Source organism: Anomaloglossus baeobatrachus, chromosome 3, assembly GCF_048569485.1.
Source record: "Anomaloglossus baeobatrachus isolate aAnoBae1 chromosome 3, aAnoBae1.hap1, whole genome shotgun sequence".
In the NCBI taxonomy this organism is placed as follows: Eukaryota; Metazoa; Chordata; class Amphibia; order Anura; family Aromobatidae; genus Anomaloglossus; species Anomaloglossus baeobatrachus.
Window position 1 is genome coordinate 523,491,033 of NC_134355.1, and position 25,052 is coordinate 523,516,084.

At 47.2% G+C, this 25,052-nt stretch overlaps 1 protein-coding gene across 2 annotated transcripts in view; it reads right to left on the reverse strand.

The window, feature by feature from the left end:
• Positions 1–11,220: 11,220 nt before the first annotated feature.
• RHBDD1 (rhomboid domain containing 1) overlaps positions 11,221–25,052 on the reverse strand; it is a 116,565-nt gene continuing 102,733 nt past the window's right edge. Inside the window, exon 8 of one of the 2 annotated variants that reach the window (XM_075340766.1) lies at positions 11,221–16,362. In XM_075340766.1, the coding sequence (XP_075196881.1) occupies positions 16,298–16,362 (65 nt within the window). In that variant the 3' untranslated portion in view covers positions 11,221–16,297. The remainder of the gene's footprint in view (positions 16,363–25,052) is intronic. The other variant, XM_075340767.1, reaches the window with a different exon arrangement.

Here is a 25,052-nt window from a genome sequence, read left to right on the forward strand (position 1 = left end):
CACGGTGGCCTGAGGGACTACCAGCTGACGAACCTTCTCGTAAGTCTTCGGGTTGATCAGCCCTCGATACAGCTTCCCTTCGTGCAGGTATAGCCGGGCTCGTTCTTTCCACAGCCGCTGGGCCTCAGAGGGAGCTGCAGGATCCATTCCGGAAGAGCCCTGCTCAATCATGGTCTTGACTAGCTGGACGGCAGGCGCTTGGTCTTGGGCTTCCTGCCATCCCTGATTGGGTAACGGATCCAGGTTCACCTGTTGCGGTTTGACATATAGTTTTTCGACCGGTGGCCGATGGAACGCGGGCAACTCGATTTCTTCGAGGTTATCGTCTTCCGGCCCCTCATCCGGCAGGTGGGGTATCCGGGATAATGCGTCCGCGTTGGTGTTCTTACGGCCAGCTCTGTATTTGATAGTGAAGTCGTAGTTAGACAGCCTGGCTACCCACCGTTGTTCCAGAGCGCCCAGCTTGGCCGTGTCCAGATGGGTCAACGGATTGTTGTCCGTATAGGCAGTGATCTTTGCCTCCACGAGGTAATGTCAAAACCTCTTGGTGATTGCCCATACCAGGGCCAGAAACTCAAGCTTGAAGGAGCTGTAATATTCGGGGTTCCTTTCCGTGGGCCGGAGTTTTCTGCTGGCATAGGCGATCACCTTTTCCCTCCCGTCCTGGACCTGGGACAGAACTGCTCCCAAGCCCACATTGCTGGCGTCGGTGTAGAGGACGAACGAGAGGCTGTAGTCGGGGTACGCCAGGACTTCTCCTGTCAAGGCCGTCTTTAGCTGGTGAAAGGACTCTTGATGCTTCTCCTCCCACACAAACGGGGGCCCAGGGGCCCTGCCACCCTTGGTCTGTCCCACGAGGAGGTCCTGCATAGGTGCAGCCATCTTCGTATACCCCTTGATGAAGCGGCGATAATAGCCCACCAGGCCCAGGAACTATCTCACCTCTCTCACTGTGGTCGGTCTCGGCCAGTCCTGGATAGCAGTGATCTTCTCCGGATCTGGGGCGACACCTTCCGCGCTCACCACATGTCCAAGGTACTGTACCCTAGTGTCAGAGTTCCGGGATTTCCAGTTTTCTTCTGAAGGATCTTGCCCTTTGTTAACATGGAGTTTTCTGTTCTGTTGCCCTACTTCCTGTTCATCTGTTTAAAACCCAGCCCCTAAGCTTAGTCTAGTTGCCTGAGTATACTGCTTCCTGTGTACTCCTGCCCTGCTGCTCTCATCTCCTGATTGCTGTTTGGATCCGGTTGAAACACCCGACACCAGCTCTGGACTTCACCTGTCTCATCAAGCTGTGCTCGGACTCTGTCTGCCGTCCCTGGTCGGCACTTCTGCCCGGTCCCTTCCGTTTCATATCCACTCTAGGACTCACATCACGTACGGACATTTTTTGGACTATACCTGTTGCCCTTTCGTGTCCCGGCTGCGCATTTAGGCCTTCTGGGGTGATTGCCAGACAGCCCCTGTATAGGGGTTCGCTCGTGGTGGTCTCCCTGGGGGAGTCCGGTGCGCGGTCCCGGGAATTTCCCTTTGCTCTGAACCCGGCAGGTATTTACTGTGTTTATGTTCTATTGTGTATATTCTGTTCTGTGTACATATTGTGGTTACATATTATAAAACGTCTTTGCACCAAGAACCCGTCTCTGGTTGTCATTGCCCTAACGCAATCGAAAACCTCAGTACATACAATAGTATTACACCTAGGCTTCAGTAGGTGGCAGTTGGAGGGCTTCAGCTTCATCCCATACTTGGCTAGGGACGCAAACACTTCAGCTAGGTGCTCCAGGTGGGCCTCGTACGTCTGGGAGTACACGATCACTTCATCTAGATACAGCAGGACAGTTTCGAAATTGAGATGTACCAGGCAACACTCCATGAGCCGTTGGAAGGTTCCAGGGGCATTGCACAGCCAAAACGGCATGCTGTTGAACTTGCAGAGTCCCATGGGAGTGACGAATGCAGTCTTCTCATGGTCCTCTGGTGCGACCGCCACCTGCCAGTATCCGCTGGTAAGGTCAAGGGTAGAGAAGAAGTTAGCAGTTCTCAACGCAGCCAGTGACTCTTCGATATGGGGGAGAGGGTAGGCATCTTTATGCGTCATCTGGTTGATCTTCCAGTAGTCCACACACATTCTCATGGTGCCGTCCTTCTTCTTCACCAGCACTAATGGGGCTGCCCAGGGACTACAACTATCCCTAATGACCCCTGCCTCCTTCATGTTCCTCAACATGTCTTTGGCACATTGATAATGTGCTGGCGGGATGGGCCTATACCTTTCTTTGATGGGTGGATGTGTGCCTGTAGGGATATGGTGTTGAACCCCTTTAATCCTCCCGAAATATAATGGGTGCTTTCTGAAAACCTGTTCATACTCCTGTACTACCCTGTATACCCCCACTTTATGATGCGTGGGTGTGGCTTCAGTGCCTACATGTAATTCCTGGCACCACTCCTCTAACTGTTCGGGGGGTATATGGTTACTGGCAGGGGGTGCTGAGGTAGGAGGAGCGGCTTCGTATATGGTGTGAGGGTCTAGGGTAAGCAACTTGGCAAGGGTAGCGTAACGGGACTGCCTAACTTCCTCCTCTCCACTACTGCTGCCCTGCACCAAATCATCATCTCGCTTCTGGGTGGCACTACCAAGGGGGCCACATCCATCACCCTCACTCCACCAATCTCTCCACCCGTTGAATTCACTTGTTGCCGATATAGGAGGGCCTGGATCTCACGCTGCACAGCCCTTTGTCGGCCTCCTCATGCTGTGGCGGCCAACTGTTGCAGCAAACTCAGCACCTCACTCACACAATGCTCCATCACATTGGTCCCTAGAATTACTTTTGGGTTATGGTCACTGGGTTCATTCATCACCACAATCATTCCTTGGTGCTTTAACTCCGCACGTCCCATGGTCAGGGTCACTTGTTTGTATCCCACTTGGGTTAGAGGGAGTCCATTGGCCGCGACAAGGGTCAGGCTATCATTAGAGGGGACAAGTTCGTCAGTACCCCAATACTGCTGGTACAGTGTATATGGTATAGTGGTTACCTGTGATCCTGTGTCCAATAGGGCCATGAGTGGGATGCTGTCCACTGCCAGAGGGATGATGGGGCGAGCTCCGACGTACCGCTCTCGCCAGTCGGGGGGGGGGGGCATTGGTGTCTAATCCTGAGGATCGGCCCTTGGCCCCAGGGGTTGCTCGTTTAACGGGCATCGCCTAGAGTAGTGGCCAGGCTTTGCTGCACCTGTAACAAATAGGAGGCCCATACCGTGAGTCATTGGTCCTTCTCCGCTGCATCCAGGGGGATGTTCCCCGGGTTGTCGGCGAGCTGGATCCTCCCTGGGGGCTTGACTCTCTTCGGAAGCTGGAGTGCGGCGAGGATCTTGGCTAGGTCTCCATCCATGCGGCGGACCTGGGCAGTTAGCTCCTCCATCATCCCGACAGGCGCTGCAGGGGCCGGGAGAGCCGGGAGAGGAGGTGCCATCGAGATGGGAGCAGTTTCTGCCGGCCATGGGGCCACTTCAGGAGCATCTGGCGTTGGGGCCTGCAGGGCCTTGATGGCCCGCTCCTTCAATATTGCAAAGTCCAGATTGGGGTGTTCCAGGGCCCACAGTCGTAGCTGCTTGCGGTCTTCCGCAGACCCCAGCCCTTGCAACAATTGTTCCACTAGCATCTTATTGCTGTCCGCATCGTTAATAGTGTCCACCCGCTTCAGCGTACGGAGGGCTGTTTGCAGGCGCAGGGCATAGTCTCTTATATTATCCGCAGACTGCTGTCGACACTGATAAAACTGCATCCGCAATTCTGCTTCCGTGCGGGTCTCAAAAGCAATTTGGAGTTTCTCAAAAATGGTAGTCACTGAGGCCCGGTCCGCATCCAGGTCTCCGTCTCCTGCTCAGCCGCGCCGGTTAGCTGCCCTAGCACTACCGCTGCCCGTTGCCTGTCAATCAAGGGATATAAATCGAGGACCGTGCTAATCTTTTTCTGGAACACCTGCGAAGCATCAGGTTTCCCATCGTACTGCGGCAGCCAAGTAGCACCAGGCACATAGGGCAGGGAGAACGGCATTACTTGGGCGACCGCTGGGCCCGCGGCCTCCCCCGCTCTTGCGGCCGGAGCACGGGCTACCCCATTTCCATCTGCAGGCACCGCTGCGGCTGCGACCGCCACTCCTCCAACGGCTCCGTGGCGCAGACATCTTTTTCCCGTCCCCCCTTGGATCTTTCTAGCACTTCCTCTGAGGGGGCGGGGCCTCACTTTCGCACCTTCCCTGCTCGGGGAAGACGCTCGAGCGGGAAATCTTCGCGACAAAAGATGGCAGAACTTCCAATTTTTCAGCCGGACGCCGCCGGCGGGGACTGGAAGGCGCACTTCTACCGGTAGGTAGATCGGTTCTATCTTGTTCGTGACGGAAAGTTTTCGCGGGCGGAGGGGACGCGCTCGCCACGCTCGAGTCCGGGGCTTCTGCTGCTGCTGCTCGGTGGCTCGAGCGGTGGGCCGGACCCGGGGACTCGAGCAGCGCTCCTCACCCGTGAGTGAAAAGGGATGGTTTGTTTGGGGACAGAGTTCGTGACGCCACCCACGGGACGTGGTGATGAGGGCACCACCGCTGCTGGTGACGGGGATCCCGGGAGAGATGGTAGGGAGCAGCTAGGATGTTGTCCCCTCCGTGGGTAGGGGTTGGTGATCCCAGGGCCCGATGGTGTAACGGGGAGGCTGGATGGCTAGGGGGTGCAGGGTTGCAGGGACAGCGCGGCGCGGTGCCAGATGGCACTGGTGTACTTACTCAGACAGTCAATAACAGAGTCTCTGGTAAACCAAACGGCCGGATGGACGGGTCCCGCAGCCGGCTGCAGTGTTGTTGTGCTCTCCCCGGATGGCTGATGGTGGCTATCTTTCCCTGCACCTGTTAGAATGTTCTGACTCCTGTGGTTGTCCACCAGTAGTCCGCTCCCCGGCGTATAGGTGCCATAGGAGCCCGTTTTGCCCGCAGGCGCTGGCCCTTGGATCTCTAGCCTATGGCGGTGGCTGTATATCCTCACGGTGTGGACTGTTGCCTTGTGTCGGGTCTTGGTTGTTGGGAAACCCCTGGGGTTCCTGTCACACTCGGATTTGACTATTGTCGGCGGCTCCAAGCCTGGTCAGGGTCCGATGGCCCTGCCTGTGTGCTTAGCTTCCCTACGCTCCCCGGTTCGGTACCGGCGGGCCAACGCCCGACCCCGGTCCTACGGCTCTGCAGAGTTCCGCTAACTCCTGTAGACGGCCACCACCATCTGCCAACCTTGCTGTCAGTGCCTGGGCTCCGACCCAGACACTTGCAGTTTCCGTCCTTTCACTTTCAACTCTCCAACTAGACTGACTGCTTTTCCCGCCCCAGACCTGTGAACTCCTCGGCGGGTGGGGCCAACCGCCTGGCTCCGCACCACCTGGTGTGGACATCAGTCCCTGGAGGGAGGCAACAAGGGTTTTTGGTTGACTGGTGCAACTGTCTAGGGTAGGGGCTACCTGGCTAGTCCAGGGCGTCACACTAGCGATGGCGAGCATGATAGCACCCACCCCTATCGTTATGCCAATATGTGAAGATCGCTGCCGTAGTGAACATTATCGCTACGGCAGCGTCACATGTACTTACCTGCTCAGCGACATCGCTGTGACCGGCGAACTGCCTCCTTTCTAAGGGGGCAGTTCGGTCGGCGTCACAGCGACGTCACTAAGCGGCCGCCCAATCAAAGTGGAGGGGCGGAGCTGAGCGGGACAAACATCCCGCCCACCTTCTTCCTTCCTCATTGCTGGCGTGTGGCAGGTAAGGAGAGGTTCCTCGTTCCTGTGGCGTCACACGTAGCGATGTGTGCTGGCCCAGGGACGACGATCAACTTCGCCCAAGCGACAGCAGCGATAACTGGGAGAGGACCCCCATGTCAACCAGGAGCGATTTTGGACGTTTTTGCAACAATCCAAAATCGCTCCTAGGAGTCACACACAACGAGATCGCTACAGCGGCCGGATGTGCGTCACAAAATCCGTGACCCCAACGACATTGCTGTAGCGACCTCGTAGCGTGTAAAGCCACCCTTAGTGTCAAAGACCTTATGCCCTAGTCTGAGTACTTTACGGTCAATCCCAAGGAGATGTGGATTCTCACGCCAGCATGTTAAAGCCAGCTGATCTTCAGGATAGATGTAAAAAGGTCTAATTAAAGATTGGTAGTGTTGGCTAGCCTTGTTGGTAACCAGAAAGGCTGGTGAGAGTAACCGTTGTTACTAATACTAATAGTATTACTAGTTATAGTTGTATTTGAGAAATGCTGTATCTGGAGAAGTGATTACTTTAAGCAGCTATGAGATATCAGCAGAGCACAATGGGGGCCCAAAGCAATATGAAAAATTGCAGCAAGGTGGTGAATGTTAGGAGTTTCAATATCTGAGATGGCCAGTAATCCTTTATATTGGAGTTTCATCAAGTTAAGATGGGCTGTAGATTGACCTCTGTATCTCTGCTTTTTTTTTTGCAAATATATGGTATAATATGGAATATAGTATGTGTCTAGAGATCCTTGGAGATCTATCCAGACTTCAGATTTCAGAAATAATTGTAATATCCATTTTGGACACTAGATGGCAGTAGAACCACAAACTGAAATTGTGATAAAACAGTATATTTAAATATTTGATTATGCATTTACTCCTTGAAATCTTTATAGATTATTATTTATTATTATAGCGCCATTTATTCCATGGCGCTTTACAAGTGAAAGAGGGTATACGTACAACAATCATTAACAGTACAAGACAGACGGGTATAGGAGGAGAGAGGACCCTGCCCGCGAGGGCTCACAGTCTACAGGGAATGGGTGATGGTACAATAGGTGAGGACAGAGCTGGTTGCGCAGTAGTCTACTGGACTGAGGGCTATTGTAGGTTGTAGGCTTGTTGGAAGAGGTGGGTCTTGAGGTTCCTCTTTGAGCTTTCCACGGTAGTGGAGAGTCTGATGTGCTGAGGTAGAGCATTCCAGAGTATGGGGGATGCACGGGAGAAATCTTGTACGCGATTGTGGGAAGAGGAGATAAGAAAGGAGCAGAGAAGGAGATCTTGTGAGGATCTGAGGTTGCGTGCAGGTAGGTACTGGGAGACTAGGTCACAGATGTAGGGAGGAGACAGGTTGTGCATGGCTTTGTATGTCATGGTTAATGTTTTGAACTGGAGTTGTTGGGCGATGGGAAGCCAGTGAAGGGATTGGCAGAGTGGAGAGGCTGGGGAGTAGCGAGGGGAGAGGTGGATTAAGCGGGCCACAGAGTTTAGGATAGATTGGAGGGGTGCAAGAGTGTTGGAAGGGATGCCAGAGAGCAGGAGGTTGCAGTAGTCGAGGCGGGAGATGATGATGGCATGCACTAATGTTTTTGCAGATTCTTGGTTAAGGAAAGCACGGATCCGGGAGATATTTTTGAGTTGTAATCGAAACATAGGGAGAAATTAGCCCCTATATCAGCTTAGTAAATTTGTTTCCACTTATCGTGCTTGATGACATTAATGGAACCCTTCACAATCACCTCCTCCACTACCTCCCAATGATCTCCTCAGATTATGGTGGAAATGAGACAGCAGCAACATCGGGGATATAGAGCATCACAGGTCCACAGCGAGGTCTTCCAGTGCCTTGATGGTGTATCAATAGCTGCCGTGTCAGACGGCAGAATCGCCTGCAATGGTATCCCAGAGGATACGAGAAGCTGCACTACAGGTATGTTGGTTAGATCAGGGGACTCCCACCTCCAGGGTATTTTACCATCAGCAGGGTCTTCAACTCAGACGAGGAGAGGAAACGCCTCCGCTGCTAAAGATGGCGGTGGTTTGCATTGTGGTCCAAGGCCTCAGGTTGTGACAGGGGAATCCCCCAGCCAGCAAGGCCGTGATCTTCACTTCACCAGACCTCCTCACCATACCAATCAAGATGTAAGGATGTGGACCTATGGTCGCATACCCCCCAAAGACATTGCTGGTTTTATTGCTAATATAAGATGCGTTATATGCTGTAATGCTATTTATAATATGCAGTACTGTTAACAGCCACCAGATGCCACTGCTCCATGGTTCCCTTTTGTATGGGCTTTATATAGAGACATGAAGGGTTTTGGCAGGGGTTAATTACATAGCCGGCCCACAGTGACAGTGGGGTGGGATAAGGGAACTGAGATAGGAAGGAATGAGTTCCTGTATAGGTAAAGGGTAATGTAGTGTTGTGTGTGAGAGAGAGGTGAAAGCACAGAAAGGCAGAAGTGGAAGGAAGACATGACACCAGGATAAGAATGCTGAGATAATTCTCAAGAGGCAGCAGATAAGGGGACCCCTACCAGCAAGCATGTGAACAGTGCACAGACAATGTTGGCCAGCGTAGAATGGGAACCTTCAAAGAGATAAGGCAGCCCGGCTGAGGGACACTGGCACGAGAGAGTCGGCTCTACAAGCAGCTCTGAAAAGTAGCAACGCATTGCTAGTGGGGAACAGTCATTGTGTTACACCTGGACCCGTATGACTAATTACCAGTAGGATGCAGTACCAACAACTCTCTCCTGATACTGTGGTGGCTTCAGTGATTGAGAATAAGAAAATCTTTAATACTCATGCTGAAGAGCCGGTTAATGTTAGAAAAGTGGAAGGATAATGCTTTGTGAAAACCTGTGTTTGAAATTATGTGCAAGTAAAGTGAAATCTGTTTTTAAACTCTGTTATGGACTGCCTATGAACAACCCTAAACACAGCGGAACAGCACTATGTGTAGGAGAGGATAAGAAGTAGGCCTCCAGCCCAGAGGTATCAGTCCAAGGAGGTAATGCTACCACCCCCCAATGTTGTCTATGTAGCATACCAGGACGAGGCCCTTGACCATGACTACTGCCCTGTGCACATTCAGTGACTCTGTCCCAAGTGGACAGCCGGGGTGGTGCTAATTTCAGGAGAGGTGACAGCTTAAAGGGTAGGCTATGCTTCAGGCCTTTAAGTAGGCCTAGGGCTAGAAGTGTGGAGTGGGCAACACAGGGCCACAGAATCGGATCCTGAATGTTATCTGGTCCCCCAGACGCACTTATGCTGATAGATGAGTGCAGGGTCTGGTATGGAGTCCTTCTGGAGCCATATCAATACCAATTATGTTAAGTTTTGTATTTTTTTTTAAAGTACTTTACTTTAGAACCAAGAAAAGGGGGATGAGCTAAATTTATACTTATTTAATAAATATATATATAAATTGTTGCTTTAACTTTTAGTTCCGTTAGCTCCAATCTGCAATTGTTTAATCTATGCAGTCAGCCATGTGGGTATACTGGCTACCGTGATAACTCATCGGCTTGGGAGGGAGTGTCGCGAGAAGGAGCAGGGGTGGGTAATGGAGGCCTGTAGATGAGCACACTGTTAAGCAGGCCATTTAAATGCCTGTTGGAGTGGGGGTTAGTGTGAGTTTTTTTTTACTTTATTTCTCAGACTCATCCTTAACTTCCCTTCATCCAGCTGTGAAACTGTGGAGGTGACAATGGCAGTGAGCATTTTTGACCTGGCAGCGGCAGTGATCATGGAGCTGCAGTGACTAGGGTCCTGGCGGCAGCATTAAACACATTGTGCTGGGGAACCCCCGAGGAGGCCCCTGCGAAACACGCGTAGGGGTTACTATAGTACCACCTCTCAACAGGGTATACATTGGGTCAGTGCTTTGATGGATCTGTGCTCAATTGATGGTCTATACTAGTGTTTTACCTTTAATTATATGCAAGTAGCACTGTGTCTATGCACATCCCATTGGAGATATTTTTCTCCCCCTTAGTATTTTGACTCATGGTACTATAACTGGTTCGTATTCCAGCACCATGCACTTTGATTTTTTTTATGTATTGTTTGTCTTTTCTGTGTATATGTTAATAAAATTTGTAATATATTTTAATTTTGCTTTGTGATTCAATGGCTCTATTTGCATATAGGTCTAAATTTTGCAATTTTTCTAACTTAATGTTTATACCGAAAATCAGGATAGTCATACCACACTAAGGTAATAACTTTTCCAATATGTCTGATTTGCTTCAACAACATTTGTCAAACGTTCTTTGATTTTGTTAGGTTTGAAAATTTTGCAGCAATATTTAGCTTTTTTTTTTAAAGGAAATTAGCCCCTTCACCCGAGACATGGGCGTACCCAGGATGAAAACTAGGGGGGTAAGCCATGGTCGCACAGGTTGTAAAATATTAGAACGGAAAAGGTGAATGAAACGAAAATTTTAAGAGAATTAAATATAATTATAGCAGTGCTTTATTAGTTATTACAATTATTTGCTTGCAAATAAATTTAGATTTTTATTCTGATTACGTCTTATACTAATATAATTTTTCTTGGGTTTGAAGAAAACTTGTTCAAAACTTTTGTTTCAATCCAGTCCCGATTTTCCTTGAAGAATTTCCGGACGCTCATCAAGCACAACCCAGTCAGTCTGTCCTCTCCCATTGTACTTCTGAGCCTGGGCAATATGTTTCCTCAACATCAAATCCATATTTTTACCTTGTAGAACGTTCACAATGGGTTCCAAATAGGGCTCCCATATTCAGCCCCCCCATCATATACAACAGCTCCCCAGACCCCCAGACTGTGTAATTTAATATTTACATTTTTTTTTTTTACTTGTGGCAGCAGCTCAGCCTTCCAGCAGTCTCCCCAGCTTGTGACTGTGCCGGCCGCTCTGTACTGCAGGACTCGACACAAAGGGGCGCAGAGTGATGATGTCAATGTCATCACTCCAGTCCAGTCCCCGCTGTGCTGATTTGCAGTGCAGAGCGGCCGTCAGGCACTGAGGACGGGATTTTACAGCTCCTACTAGGAGCGGCTGCGGGAGCAGCGTTCAGCCTGCCCTGCGGTACTAGTGGGTGGCATGTGCCGATGCACCATGCCGCCCTGTCCTCTCCTCGCCACCCGCGCTGCCCAACGCACCCGCTACCTGACAGAGACAGGTCATAATAGGTGCGTGCCCCTGCTTCTAGGGGGGGGGGCAGCTGCCCCTCGCTGGGTACGCCCATGACCCCAGAGCCAGTTTTTACATTCATGACCACGCATTTTTTTCAATTCTGACCTGTGTCACTTTATAAGGTAATAACTCTGAAGTGCTCCAGTGCTTCTGAGATTGCTTTTTCCGTGATATATTGTACTTCATAGGAGTGGTATATTTAGGATGATATTTTGGTGCATATTTGTAAAAATATTGGAAATTTGAAGAAAATTTTGAAAATGTTGCAATTTTTAAAAACTTTTAATCTTTATGCCCTGAAACCAGAGAGTTACATTATACAAAATAGTTAATAAATAACATTTACCACTTGTCTACTTTCCATCAGCTCTAAATTGCCAGATGTCATCAGGCAATCATGTGGAGTATTGGAACTGGGGCCTGAGAGTAGCTCTGCAGGACCTCAGCACTCATCCCTGTCATTGCGTGTTGACAACTGACAACTTGAGCAGTCATGTACATATGGTATGGCTACATAATATGTCAGATGTCAACAGGCAATAACCTGAACAGCTCTCGTACTGAATGTTCCTAAGCCTTGTTGCATATTTATAGATTGTGTGGACAGGTGCCTTTTATACAGGTAATGAGTGCAGAGTATGAGGGCTTCTTAAAGAAAAAATAACAGGTCTGTGAGAGCCAGAATTATTGCTGGTTGGTAGGTGATTATTATTATTTATTATTATAGCGCCATTTATTCCATGGCGCTTTACATGTGAAAAGGGGTATACATAGCATGGACAAATACAATAATTATAAACAAAACAAGGCACAGACTGGTACAGGAAGAAAGAAGACTCTGCCTGTGAGGGCTCACAGTCTTCAAGGGATGGGTGAGGATACAGTAGGTGAGGGTAGAGATGGTCGTGCGGTGCCATAGTGGACTGAGGGTTATGGCAGGTTGTAGAGTTGTCGGAAGAGGTGGGTCTTCAGGTTCCTTTTGAAGCTTGTCAAGGTGGGCAAGAGTCTGATATGTTGTGGCAGAGCATTCCAGAGTATGGGGGAGGCATGGGAGAAGTCTTGCATGCGTTGGTGGGAAGAGGAGATGAGAAGGGAGCAGAGAAGGAGAACTTGTGAGGATCGGAGGTTACATGCAGGTAAGTATCGGGAGACTAGGTCACAGATGTATGGAGGAGACAGGTTGTGGATGGCTTTGTAGGTCATAGTTAGGGTTTTGAACTGGAGTCGTTGGGCAATGGGAAGCCAGAGAAGGGATTGGCAGAGAGAAGTCGGGAAGTAGCGGGGGGGACAGGTGGATTAGTCGGGCAGCACAGTGTAGAATAGATTGTTGGGGTGCGAGACTGTTAGGGGCACTTTGCACACTACGACATCGCAAGCCGATGCTGCGATGCCGTGCGCGATAGTCCCCGCCCGCGTCACAGCTGCGATATCATGGTGATAGCTGCCGTAGCGAACATTATCGCTACGGCAGCTTCACATGCACTCACCTGCCCTGCGACGTCGCTCTGGCCGGCAAATCGCCTCCTTATTAAGGGGGCGGGTCGTGCGGCGTCATAGCGATGTCACACGGCAGGCGGCCAATAGAAGCGGAGGGGCGGAGATGGGCGGGATGTAAACATCCCACCCACCTCCTTCCTTCTGCATAGCCGGCCGGGACGCAGGTAGGAGCTGTTCCTCGCTCCTGCGGCTTCACACACAGCGATGTGTGCTGCCGCAGGATCGAGGAACAACATCGTAACATCGGTCTTTCCCAATTAATGGAAATGACCGACGCTACACCAATGATACGATTACAACGCTTTTGCGCTCGTTAATCGTATCATAAAGGATTTACACACTACTATGTCGACAGCGACGCCGGATGTGCGTCACTTTCGATTTGACCCCACCGACATCGCACCTGCGATGTCGTAGTGTGCAAAGGGCCCTTTAGAAGGGAGGCTAGAGAGCCGGAGGTTGCAATAGTCCAGGCGGGAGATAACAAGGGCATGCACTAGGGTTTTTGCAACTTCTTGGGAAAGAAATATACGAATACGGGAATTGTTTTTGAGATGGAGGTGGCAGGAGGTGAAGAGGGCTTGGATGTGTTGCTTGAAGGAGATCAGAGTATAGAGTTACTCCTAGGCAGCGAGCGCGTTGGACTGGGGAGAGTGAGCAGCCATTGACTTTGATGGATATCTCATGTGGGGTGATAGAGTGAGGAGGAGGAAAGACAATGAATTCTGTTTTGTTAAGTTTCAGAAATCGAGCAGAGAAAAAGGATGAAAGAGCAGACAGACATTGTGGGACTTTGGTTAGTAGGGAGGTGATGTCAGGTCCAGAGAGGTAGATCTGCGTATCATCAGCGTAGACGTGATACTGAAAGCCATGGGACTCTATGAGCTGTCCCACAGCAGGGGTCCAAGAACTGAACCTTGGGGGACACCAACAGATAGCGGGCGAGATGAGGAAGTGGTGTGAGGTTATCAAATACTTATTTCATGAAATAAAATGCAAATAAATTATTTAAAAAAAATGATAAAATGTAATTTTCTGGTTAATTTTTGGATTCTGTCTGCCACAGTTGAAGTGTACCTACGATAAAAATTAAAGACCTCTTCTTTCTTTGTAGGTGGGAGACCTTGAAAAATCAACAGTGTATCACATACTTATTTTCCCCACTGTATGTCACTTTATGTGCCATTAAACTATGCAATGCTTCAACATATCCCAGTAATTATGAGATTCTTGTCAATATATTTTGCATTTGTAAAAATATGAGAAATTTGTCAACAATTTCTAAAAATTAGCAAGTGTCAAACTTTGGTCACACCACACACAATAGTTCATAAATAACATTTGCCTTATTTCTGCTTTATATCAGCTTGTTAGGATGTTAGAAGCTTTAAAATTGAAGCAGTATTTTTTCAAGGAAATTTAGAACATTTATGTTTTTAAGAACAAAGTCAGTTTTTAAGTGACTTTATGGGTCTTATGTTTTTGAAACCCCCCAAAAGTGATACCATTATAAAAACAACACCTCCTCAACATATTGAAAACTGCTGTCAGGCAGATTATTAACCCTTCAGCTGCTTTTCAGGAATTAATGCAAAGTGGCATGACAGGAAAGAAAAGTATTTTTACCACCTGAAGGCTGCTAACTTCTGAACAGGTCACTATAACTAGCAGACTCTAAAGTCGTTATTTGGTCATGACTTGCCAAGGCAACCATAAGGACCACCCAATCATGATCTCAAGATGCCGATTTACTTAAAATGGGAGACTTCATACTCTAACCATCTAGATGCGCCATAGTCCCTATTTACAGCGGCATCTAAGGGGTTAAACAGACTTAAGTAACATGAGATTGGAGAAATGGTGTAGTGATCTTACTTTTGGTAACTATTAGGGCACAGTCAGATGGTGTATACATCAGCACGCAGTACACACCCCGGCCAGCTGTTCTTCCAACACAAGCGAGACAGCCGTTGGCCAGAACATGCACTGTTCCCATCTTACGCCGAATTTTTTGTGGCTGTCTACCTGCACCCTTTCTTGTATATGTATAAGGGAAAGGCATATCAGAATGAGCGTAGCTTTTAAAATGGGAGTGGTTTTAAAATAGGTGTGGCTTTAAAATGGGTGTGTCATTACAATGGCCATGATTTCCCTACACACAAAACACGGAACCTGGTGTTAAGCATTTGAATCCCACCCATCTTGGCTCGTATATATCCTTTGGTAATACTGTCCTCATGACATGCTCGTTCTCTGAATCTTTTCTTCAAATCTTCGCCATTTGTATGTCATCTTTATGAAGAATTGAAGTATACAAAGACTCGATGTCTGCTGTAACCAGAGCACATTCTTCTCTAAATGGAGAACCTCCATTTTTCTAAAAATGTCCTTCGTATCCTTGATGTATGAGGAAAGGTTTTTCACAAGTGTTTGAAGATGATGGTCAATGAATCTGCATGCTGGTTCACACATGTTGGCGATTCCCAAGATGATGGGCCATCCTCCCTGTAGTCTTTCTTGCACTTTAAGTTAATCCTCTGGGATCTGTACTGCTTCACGTTCTTCTATAGTGGGAAAAGAAGATCTGAACTGGTCATCATGAAGGACTCTCTTAAAGAGTTTTCTAGCAAACAGGTTCAAATCTATGATCACTTGAGTTCTGTTGTTCTCTCCTGTTCGACCTCCATGTCCAGTATCTTCTTACGTGACATTAATCTGTAATCACTTGAATTTTGTTGTTCTTTCCTGTTTGATCTCCATGTCTAGTTTCTGCTTACGTGACCCCCTGTCTCCATGTGTCGTTTCTTAGAGGGAGTTTTTAAAACTTTGGTCTTCAATATTGTGTGTCCACTGTCATGGATTCGCTGCTTGTAGAGGCTGGTAAAAACATGGAGGAACTCCGTAACTCTGTCTTGGGGATTTCATATTTCCATTTGTAGACCCTATTAGTCTGATAAACTTTTTGCTTTCTCTGAAGTTTTTATTTTTGACATCACTGATTTTCCTTTCTCAGATTTTTTTATTTCTCATCAATATCCTTATTTAAGACTTCAATTTCTACTGTTATCCATGTGCTAGTTCATTTGATATTTCACACACTCTAATTCTTTCTCCAGGAGTTAGAGACTTTGTTTATTGTGATAGCTTAGCCAGAACATAAATTGCAAATTTACTCCTATTTTCCCAAAAAGTCTATTTCTTCCCTTCAAAAATATGAATATGCCTGAATTCTTAGGCCTCTTGGTATCAGGCTCTTAAGAATATATTTTACCAAAGACCTTTTGTTCCACCATATTTTCATATGTTGGTGTAGAAGTTCGCTAATGCATGTGCCCATATTTTTCAAACAACCAGTGGTAGAATCTCTAACCTCTAATGTCTCACCACAAATAAAGACTCGGCTTTTTCTAACCAAGTGTTTTCTCTGGCTTTAAAGTCCATCACAGATTAATGGAAACTCCTTGTGGTGCCCGACAGACATTTTGCTGTCACTTCTCAAAGAAAAGGTAACTTAACAGCGCATCTGCTCCTTAGCACAGTATTAGCCTGTGTATCACTATTAACTGTTAATTTTTGCCATTATTACCCTGGATAAGGTAGCAACTAGTGGCTTTAAAATTCAGCATTAAAAGGGCAATACAATGTTCATAAAGGCACCATTGTGGACATGAATTGGTTTTATTACTTTGAGTTATGGCGTTTTTAAACATAAAGTCTTGTGTGTGGAATACAATTGCTTTTTCATCTGCAGTTGAGATAGAGGCACACTTCATCTTGTAGGTTTAGTACTTCTCTAGGAATCAGCTTTAAAACCTGTTCAATCTCCGTCTCCGGATTTCTTCCAAGGATGGCTCCCTTGGCACACCATGGCCTGTAATATATATGAAAAAATGTTATTTTTAATAACCACAATAACACACAAAATGTTGTAATTTTTACAAGTGGCATTACATATTTACGTGTCACAAAGAAGCTTCTATACTAGGCACAGTATTTAGTAAAAAACCCCCTCTATTAAAAGGATATATGGATATACGGGTCATCTACAAAAATATTCTATACCTTCACATACACAGTAGTGGTAATCTGCAGGTAAACAGCATTTAAATCATGTTGGACTATGTAATTGGAGCAGCAGCTGCAGGGAGAAAGGAAAGTTGCATTTTCCCTGCAGCTGCTGGCTTCCAGTCATCAAGGTGCTGCAGGGGATTGCAACACTCATGGCTCACCACTCAGTGAGAGCTTTTGTAACCACACCCCTTGCACCTTGACTGACAGCCTAAAATTAAAAAGAAATTGACATATTGCAGATTTAAAAATACACCACAGGTTTTTACACAAAATAAAAAAAAAGCACAGTGAATATTTCTATAAATCTCATCCACTTTGCTGCAACTGTAAGATGCTGCATATTCTGCAAAGCAAAAATGTGCATTGTCAAAAATTCACCAAAAAAGCATTGTGGGAACTTAACTTTAGGCTATGTTCACACGTTGCGTTTTTGCTTAGTTATTTTGCAAGGGCTTTTAATTGGTTTTATGCAAATAAAATGCTGCTTTTTACAGTACCAGCAAAACCTGTGAGATTCCATCACACAGACTTTCCTTTTTTTCCCCTGACTAAAATGGAAAACTGCTGCGTTTTTGAAAGAAGTTTCACGTCAATTCTTTGGCTATGTGCGCACGTTGCGTAATTTCATGCGTTTATGCTGCATATTGCACTGCAACGTAAAACACATGCGTCCTGCGTCACCAGCACAATCTATGAAGATTGTGCATAATCCATCCGCATGATGCATTTGAGAACGCAGTGATTTGCATGCTGAAATTTTGATCCAAATCGCTGCGCTCAAAAAGCAAGATGTCACTTCTTTCGTGCGCTTTGGATGCAGCTCCCACTCTGTCTATGATGAAATCGGCATCTATGTTGCAAACACCCTGCATCCATTACGCAGTGTTTCTGTAGCGATTTGAAGCGCACATGCACTGCCAAATTGCTGCAGAATTTTCAGCATGGACACTACGCAACGTGCGCACATAGCTTTTTCAGTGTTTTTGCTGCTTTTTTCACCTCTGAAAGAAACGAGAGAGAAAAAATGCAGCTGCGTTTTTGTGGCTTTTTGGGTGAATTAAACGAACGATATTTAAACACTTACTACAAAGAAATGATGGAGAAAAAAATGCAGCTTTTTTACTGCCAACAGATCAAGTTTTGCTGCAGTAATAAATGCAGCAAAAACGCAATTTGTGAACATAGCCATACAGTCCCCCTGCACCGCCCCAAGGTTGGAAGTGAGCAGCTATAGGGAGAAAATTCTTTCATTTTTTCCCTGTAGCTACATTTCCAATAAAACAGTCTAACATGATTAAACGCTGTATACTTGAAAATTAGCAGTATATCTGCAGGTAAATAGCATTTTTATCAGTGACCGGTTACCATTGAATTCACTAAGAGCAGCTTTTTTTCTTAGTGTCCACATCAGACAGAAATGTAATGTGAGAGTGAAATAAAATAAGACACAATATTGATCTCTCTTATGCATTTGTGTCTTATCTCCATATTTTAACAAATGAGAATTAAATGAGTTGTCTGGTTTAGAAAACCCATTTTCATATACCCAATAAAAGAGTTCGCTATAATAGAGCCCCCTCTTCAGGACCCCCATGTCTTAGCTGGATTGGAGTGTGGTTACAAAGAGAAATTAAAGATCATGTTAAAGATCATGTTAATGAGAAGACTTGGTTATTTTTTTTCTTTTTAGGCCTCATACACACAGTACAGTCTAGTTGAGTTTTTGTACATTTTTGCCCATACTCATGAGTGGATGCTAAGAAGAAGGCAAGTGTTATATTTTAAAATAAAGAGTGTAAACCTGGCTTGAATATATCTTCCTTACTGAAGCCAGTATTTAGTATCCGCTAGGTTAAAAGTTGTCAACCTCTGCACTTATGATGCTTGGCCCATCTGTTTCCTACACATTCAAGAGATCACACACCCTCTGCGCTAGATCTACTATTTCCTAAATGACGAACGGGTGGACAGACATCTGTAGGCTAATGCCACCGAGTCAGCAGTTTTATCTAGAAACTCCTGTTAAGTACTTGGATTTGGCTTAATGCAGGTCAGCCATAGGAAGCACTTTATTAATGAGCCACTTAACTGAAAGCTGTTATGCTACTTTAGTCTAACTGTAATTAGTGTGTAATGAGGCACAGAGTCCAGTAGGTGGCAGCAGAGTTGTTTGCAGTGAACACGGGCACCAGAACTAGGACAAATGCCAGTCAGCAAAGCTTTCCACGTAGTAAGCAGAATTAGGCTTATTTTGCAGCAGATGGGCTCTACAGAAGTGGCTGCAATGAATGTTGTGGAGTTGTTTATTGTCTGACTGGTTTCAAAATCAGGGATTACTCTGCAACATCGAGCAGTTTCTGTGTCACATCAGGGTTCACGCACCGTCAGTGAAAGCTCTAGGGATACCCACACGGTTCTGTAATTAACTCTTTGTAGTTTCAATGTAGTTATATATCAGGTTCAAAGAGAAAAAGAAAAAATATATATACACAGCACATAACACACACACACGTACACTTTATGGGTAGATTGAAACAAGTGTATTTATGGTCTGACTGCTGCTCGTAAAAAACGGACATCGCATGGACCGCACTAGGACTATATCATATAAATGAGCGATTATTTTTACCACTGACTGATTCTGCATGTGGAAATTTTTTTTAAAAAAAAATCACAGAATGCACTGGTTTATTCTGTATATCAAGTCAGACTCGTCCCATCCAACTCTAGGGAAGTGCAGAAAAAAAACCCCAAATCCCATAGAGAGCCACCATATAGCACCCAGTTTTTTAAAAAAAAGATTTGTATCCGGAATCCGCAAATAAAAATTACACCTTTATTGAATCGGTTTAAAACATACTAAAATCAAGCATAGACAGTATAGACAGACAAGATTGGTCTATCGATACAGTCTATGCTTGATTTTAGCATGTTTTTAACTGATTTAATAAATGGTGTGATTTTTATTTGCGGATTCCGGATACAAATCTTTTTTGCCTTATCCATGGATCTGGGAACCGGCCTGTAGTTCCGAGTACCACAGCTGCATTATACTGAGCAATTGTTCGGGCTGTCTGAACTTCACTTGTTCTAAATTTACCCATTTTTTTTACATATGGATTGCAATTCTTTAACATAGGAAACTGTAAATGGTCTTGTAAACGATTAACTGGCAAGTGAGAAAAAAGTTGTCTGTGTTTTTTGGATATAACTGCTGATTTTTATATGGCGTATGAGCCCAGCCTAAATGTGCTATTACATGAGACCACTCATTTTGCTGACAGCTACCTCACTTGATTTCCCCATACACATTAACACTCAGTTCAACGGATTGTTCATATGTTTTAAAAAGGGAGAGAGCTGCTGTCGGACAGGTATTCCCTTAAGGGTGGAAACACATCTATGCGAGTAAAATCGGTCCGACTGGGCTGAAAAAAACTCGGCTGATTTTAGTTCACGTTAGGTGCGAGTGCAACGCAAGTGCGATGCTATTTCTGAGATTTTACTAGCGTGTGTAATGCGTGTGTAATGCGTGTGTTATGCGTGTGTAATGCGTATTTTTTACTATGTCATCTGCCATTCAGCGCTGCTACATGGCCGCTGACAGCAGACACAGACAGCCATGTAGCAGAGCTGAATGGCAGATGACAGCAGACACAGACAGAGCCGCACTGTCATAATGAACTCGGGTGAACTTAACCCGATTTCATTGTCATGCTGCGGCTCTGTCTGTGCCGCGTCCTGATTAGCGGTCACCAGTGAAGGACTCACCGGTGACCGCTAATCCCCTGAGTGACTGAAGTTAGCAGCCCTCTCTCATACTCACCGATCCCCGGCGCTGCACGACATTCACACTGCTCCGGCGGCTTTTACTATTTTGAAAAAGCCGGCCGCTTATTAAACAATCTCGTATTCCCTGCTTTCCCCGCCCACAGGCGCCTATGATTGGTTGCAGTGAGACACGCCCCCACGCTGATTGACAGGTGTCTCACTGCACCCAATCACAGCAGCCGGTGGGCGGGTCTATACTGTGCAGTGAAATAAATAAATAAATAATTAAAAAAAATGGCGTGCGGTCCCCCCAATTTTAATACCAGCCAGATAAAGCCATACGGCTGAAGGCTGGTATTCTCAGGATGGGGAGCTCCACGTTATGGGGAGCCCCCCAGCCTAACAATATCAGCCAACAGCCGCCCAGAATTGCCGCATACATTATATGCGACAGTTCTGGGACTGTACCCGGCTCTTCCCGATTTACCCTGGTGCGTTGGCAAATCGGGGTAATAAGGAGTTATTGGCAGCCCATAGCTGCCAATAAGTCCTAGATTAATCATGTCAGGCGTCTATGAGACACCCTCCAGGCGTCTATGAGACACGTACTCCACGGACCTCCAGCGTCGCTTCCAGCATGAAGGTGACAGGAGCTGCAGAAGACACCGCCGCTCCGGTCACCTCCAAGCAGCAACTGAGGTGAGTAGCGCGATCAGCTGAGGTGTCACTGAGGTTACCCGCTGTCACCGCTGGATCCAGGTCCGTGGAGTACGCCGGATATGGAGGGCTTTTTGGGGCTTATTAAATTGGTAATGAGGGAATGTGTTTGTGTTTTTTATTTCTAATAAAGGATTTTTTCATGTGTGTGTGTTTATTTACTGTAACTTACAGATTAATCATGGAGGGTGTCTCATAGACGCCTGACATGATTAATCTAGGACTTATTGGCAGCTATGGGCTGCCAATAACTCCTTATTACCCCGATTTGCCAACGCACCAGGGTAAATCGGGAAGAGCTAGGTACAGTCCCAGAACTGTCGCATATAATGTATGCGGCAATTCTGGGCGGCTGTTGGCTGATATTGTTAGGCTGGGGGGCTCCCCATAACGTGGAGCTCCCCATCCTGAGAATACCAGCCTTCAGCCGTATGGCTTTATCTGGCTGGTATTAAAATTGGGGGGGACCGCACGCCATTTTTTTTAATTATTTATTTATTTATTTCACTGCACAGTATAGACCCGCCCACCGGCTGCTGTGATTGGGTGCAGTGAGACACCTGTCAATCAGCGTGGGGGCGTCTCTCACTGCAACCAATCATAGGCGCCTGTGGGCGGGGAAAGCAGGGAATACGAGATTGTTTAATAAGCGGCCGGCTTTTTCAAAATAGTAAAAGCCGCCGGAGCAGTGTGAATGTCGTGCAGCGCCGCGCCGGAGATCGGGAAACGGTGAGTATGAGAGAGGGGGGGAAACTGACCGACAGACTGTGAGAGAGGGACAGAGATAGTGACGGACCGACAGAGAGAGAATAGAGACCGAGAGGGAGAGACCGACTGACAGGGAATAGTGATTGACAGACATTGGGAGACATCGCTCGTTTCCAGTGTTTTAGGAAACATGCGAGAAATGTATTTAGAAAATCGGATGTCACTAAGATGGTGTGAATGCCGTCCCGTGACATCCGATTTTTTACACGCTCCCATAGACTTGCATTGGAGAAACTCGCAGTAGAAACTCGCAAAAAAGCAGCATGCTGCGATTTTTTTCTCGGTCCGATTTGGACTGAGAAAAAAATCGCAGATGAGAGCTGAATCATTCACTAACATGTGTCCGATTCCAATGCGAGTTTTTCTCGCATTGCTCTACTGCGAGAAACTCGCAAGTGAGAAGCAGCCCTTAAACAAAATTTGGTGAGTAAATTTAAAATGCCCAATCATCATAATGAGGCCTCCACAAACAGCAGATATCACCCAGTCCCACTGTGCTCTCACTGTGACAGTATGACTACAGTCTCCAGGGTACAGACTGCCTGTCTGCTTTCCCTATAAGTCCTCCTGGATCCTCACTCTCACCATGACTATTGCTGGAGTCTCCAGGGTACAGACTGCCTGTCTGCTTTCCCTATAAGTCCTCTGGGATCCTCACTCTCACCATGACTATCACTGCAGTCTCCAGGGTACAGACTGCCTGTCCTCTTTCCGTATAAATCCTCCTGGATCCTCACTCTCACCATGACTATCACTGCAGTCTCCAGGGTACAGACTTCCTGTCTGCTTTCCCTATAAGTCCTCTGGGATCCTCACTCTCACCATGACTATCACTGCAGTGTTATGATCCGGAACCATGGAAGACCACCATAACTCATTGGTAAAAGGTGACAAGAGCATTGGCAACTAATCTGGCCGGCATCCCCTTACTAACCATCAACACTAGAAGTAGCCGAGGGGTGAACTAACATCCTGTGCACCGCGAACCCAGCCAGAGAACTAGGTATCCTAAAGGAAGGAAAGATGAATAACTCTCTGCCTCAGAAAATAGATAAAGAATAGCAAGCCCCCCCACATTCAATGGCTGCAGTGATCTAGGAAAACACAATACACAGACAGATGATAGGATTAGCAAAAGGTGAGGCCCCCACTGACTAAAATAGGAAAGGACAGGAAAGGGGCTGATGGTGGCCAGAGAAAAACCCTGCAAAATTCCAAATTCCTGATAGTACAAAAAGGCCCTGAGATCGCACGATCTGCACTCCGTCCTATACCAAGCGCTCTTGTCATACCAATGAACAGAAAACAAGAATCATTACAAATTCAAAAGGCCACTAACACATGGACTTATAGGAGCTATACTCCAAACAAAACTGCAGGGAGTTTCCCAGCTAAGCAACTGAGAGGGAAAATCCCTGCATGCAAATAAACTGAAAACAACCACAGCAAATGACAAACTCAGATAAGAGTAAAAGAACCAAACAACAAATAAAGAGCAAAGGACTTATCTGGGGTAGATGTGGTGTGGAGCAGAAAGAAGCAGGCTGGTGAACAAAGAACAACTGACATCCGGCATAGCCTGCTATCAGACCAGGATTTAAATAAGCAGAGAGTTAGCAATGGAAACGCCCATTGCTCAACACACCTGGTTTATGTCCAAACCATTCCTGGCCACAAGAGGGAGCCTCCCAGCAACCAAAGCATAACTGACATTCACAACACTGCAGTCTCCGGGGTACAGACTGCCTGTCTGCTTTCCCTATAAGTCCTCCAGGATCCTCGCTCTTACATGACTATTACTACAGTCTCCTGGGTACAGATTCTCTGTCTGCCTTCCCTATAAGCCATCTGAGGTCCTCGCTCTCACCATGACTATCACTAAAGTCTCTGAGGTTCAGACTGCCTGTTTGTGATTTCTATCAGTGCTCCGGGATCCTCGTTCTCACCAAGACTATCATTAGTCTCCAGGGAACAGACTGCCTGTCTGCTGTTCCCATGAGTGTTCCGGGATCCTTGCTCTCACCGTGACTATGACTAGTGTGACGCCCCTGGACTATAAGGTCGTCATAGGGTACTGCACAAGCTGCCCTTCAGTGCAGTATTCCGCCTCCCTCTTGGTTCTGGGTCCCTAACTAAATGGTGTTGCCTCCAACAGAATATCAAATCCTAGATACACCCTGCACCACACCCACCAGACACATCAGTGGATGGCTTGAGTGGAATAGAGTCACCCACCTGGGGGGTCAGGGAGGGGAGGTGAGGAATGTAGTCAGTTGGTGAGGAGTTGAGTCTGAGAGTGGAAGGAGAGAAAGTTGGGAGTGGTGACTTCTGAAGGAACTGTCTAGGTTGCAGACAGTGGTCTGGGCCTAGAGGAGTCGGACCCCCGGTCGCAGGGGATTGTGGCAAGGGAGCCAGACGGCAGCCTAGCACTATCACCGGTCTGGATCCGAAGACACGACGGGGTACACGGACCCTAGATCGGGGAGTAGCTTCAGGCAATCCGACAATTCACCTGAGGAGAACGGAGCCTTTATGATCTGTTCCCACCCGCTCCAGAATCAGGGTACTAGCGCAACGAGGGGGATAAGACTTTCCAAATCCAAAACGGTCCAGAAAATCCCAAGCGTGAGCCCTGAGAGCAAGCTCCCATACTTAGCCATAGTAGGGAGCGGGACCCGGCTAGTTCCATGCTACTGGGTCATCAAGTTGAAGTCAAACCAAGTGCCAGGAGGCAGGTCACGGATCACCAGGCAGCACCATTGGGGACAGGACCCGGACGAGTTCCCTCAGCGGCAGCAGTACCCAGAGACTTGGTTTACCCGGTTGTCCGTGTTTGCTTATGAACTGAGTGAGTACGAGAGTGACCCCTGCGCCCCACGGCACCCCACAACGAGTCCCGGGGCACCCCTTTACCTGTGGTGGGTTACAACACCTTGCTTCCCCACTTCATCATCCTGGGTACTCCCAACGGCAGCGGCGGTACTCCCCAAATTACCGTACATCACAAACTACATACCAAGTCTCCTGTAAATATTCCCCTTATATTTGAGGGGCCACACGACCCCCGGGTCCAGAGACCCTCGAGCCACAGTGAACCCGGATCTGAGCAGCTCGGCTGCTTCCACGGGGGCGGCACACCTCAATCTTCGGTGTACAAACTGCCTTTCTGCTTTCCCTATAAGTCTTCTGGGATATTCATTCTCATCATGACTATCAGTGCTATCTACGGGGTAC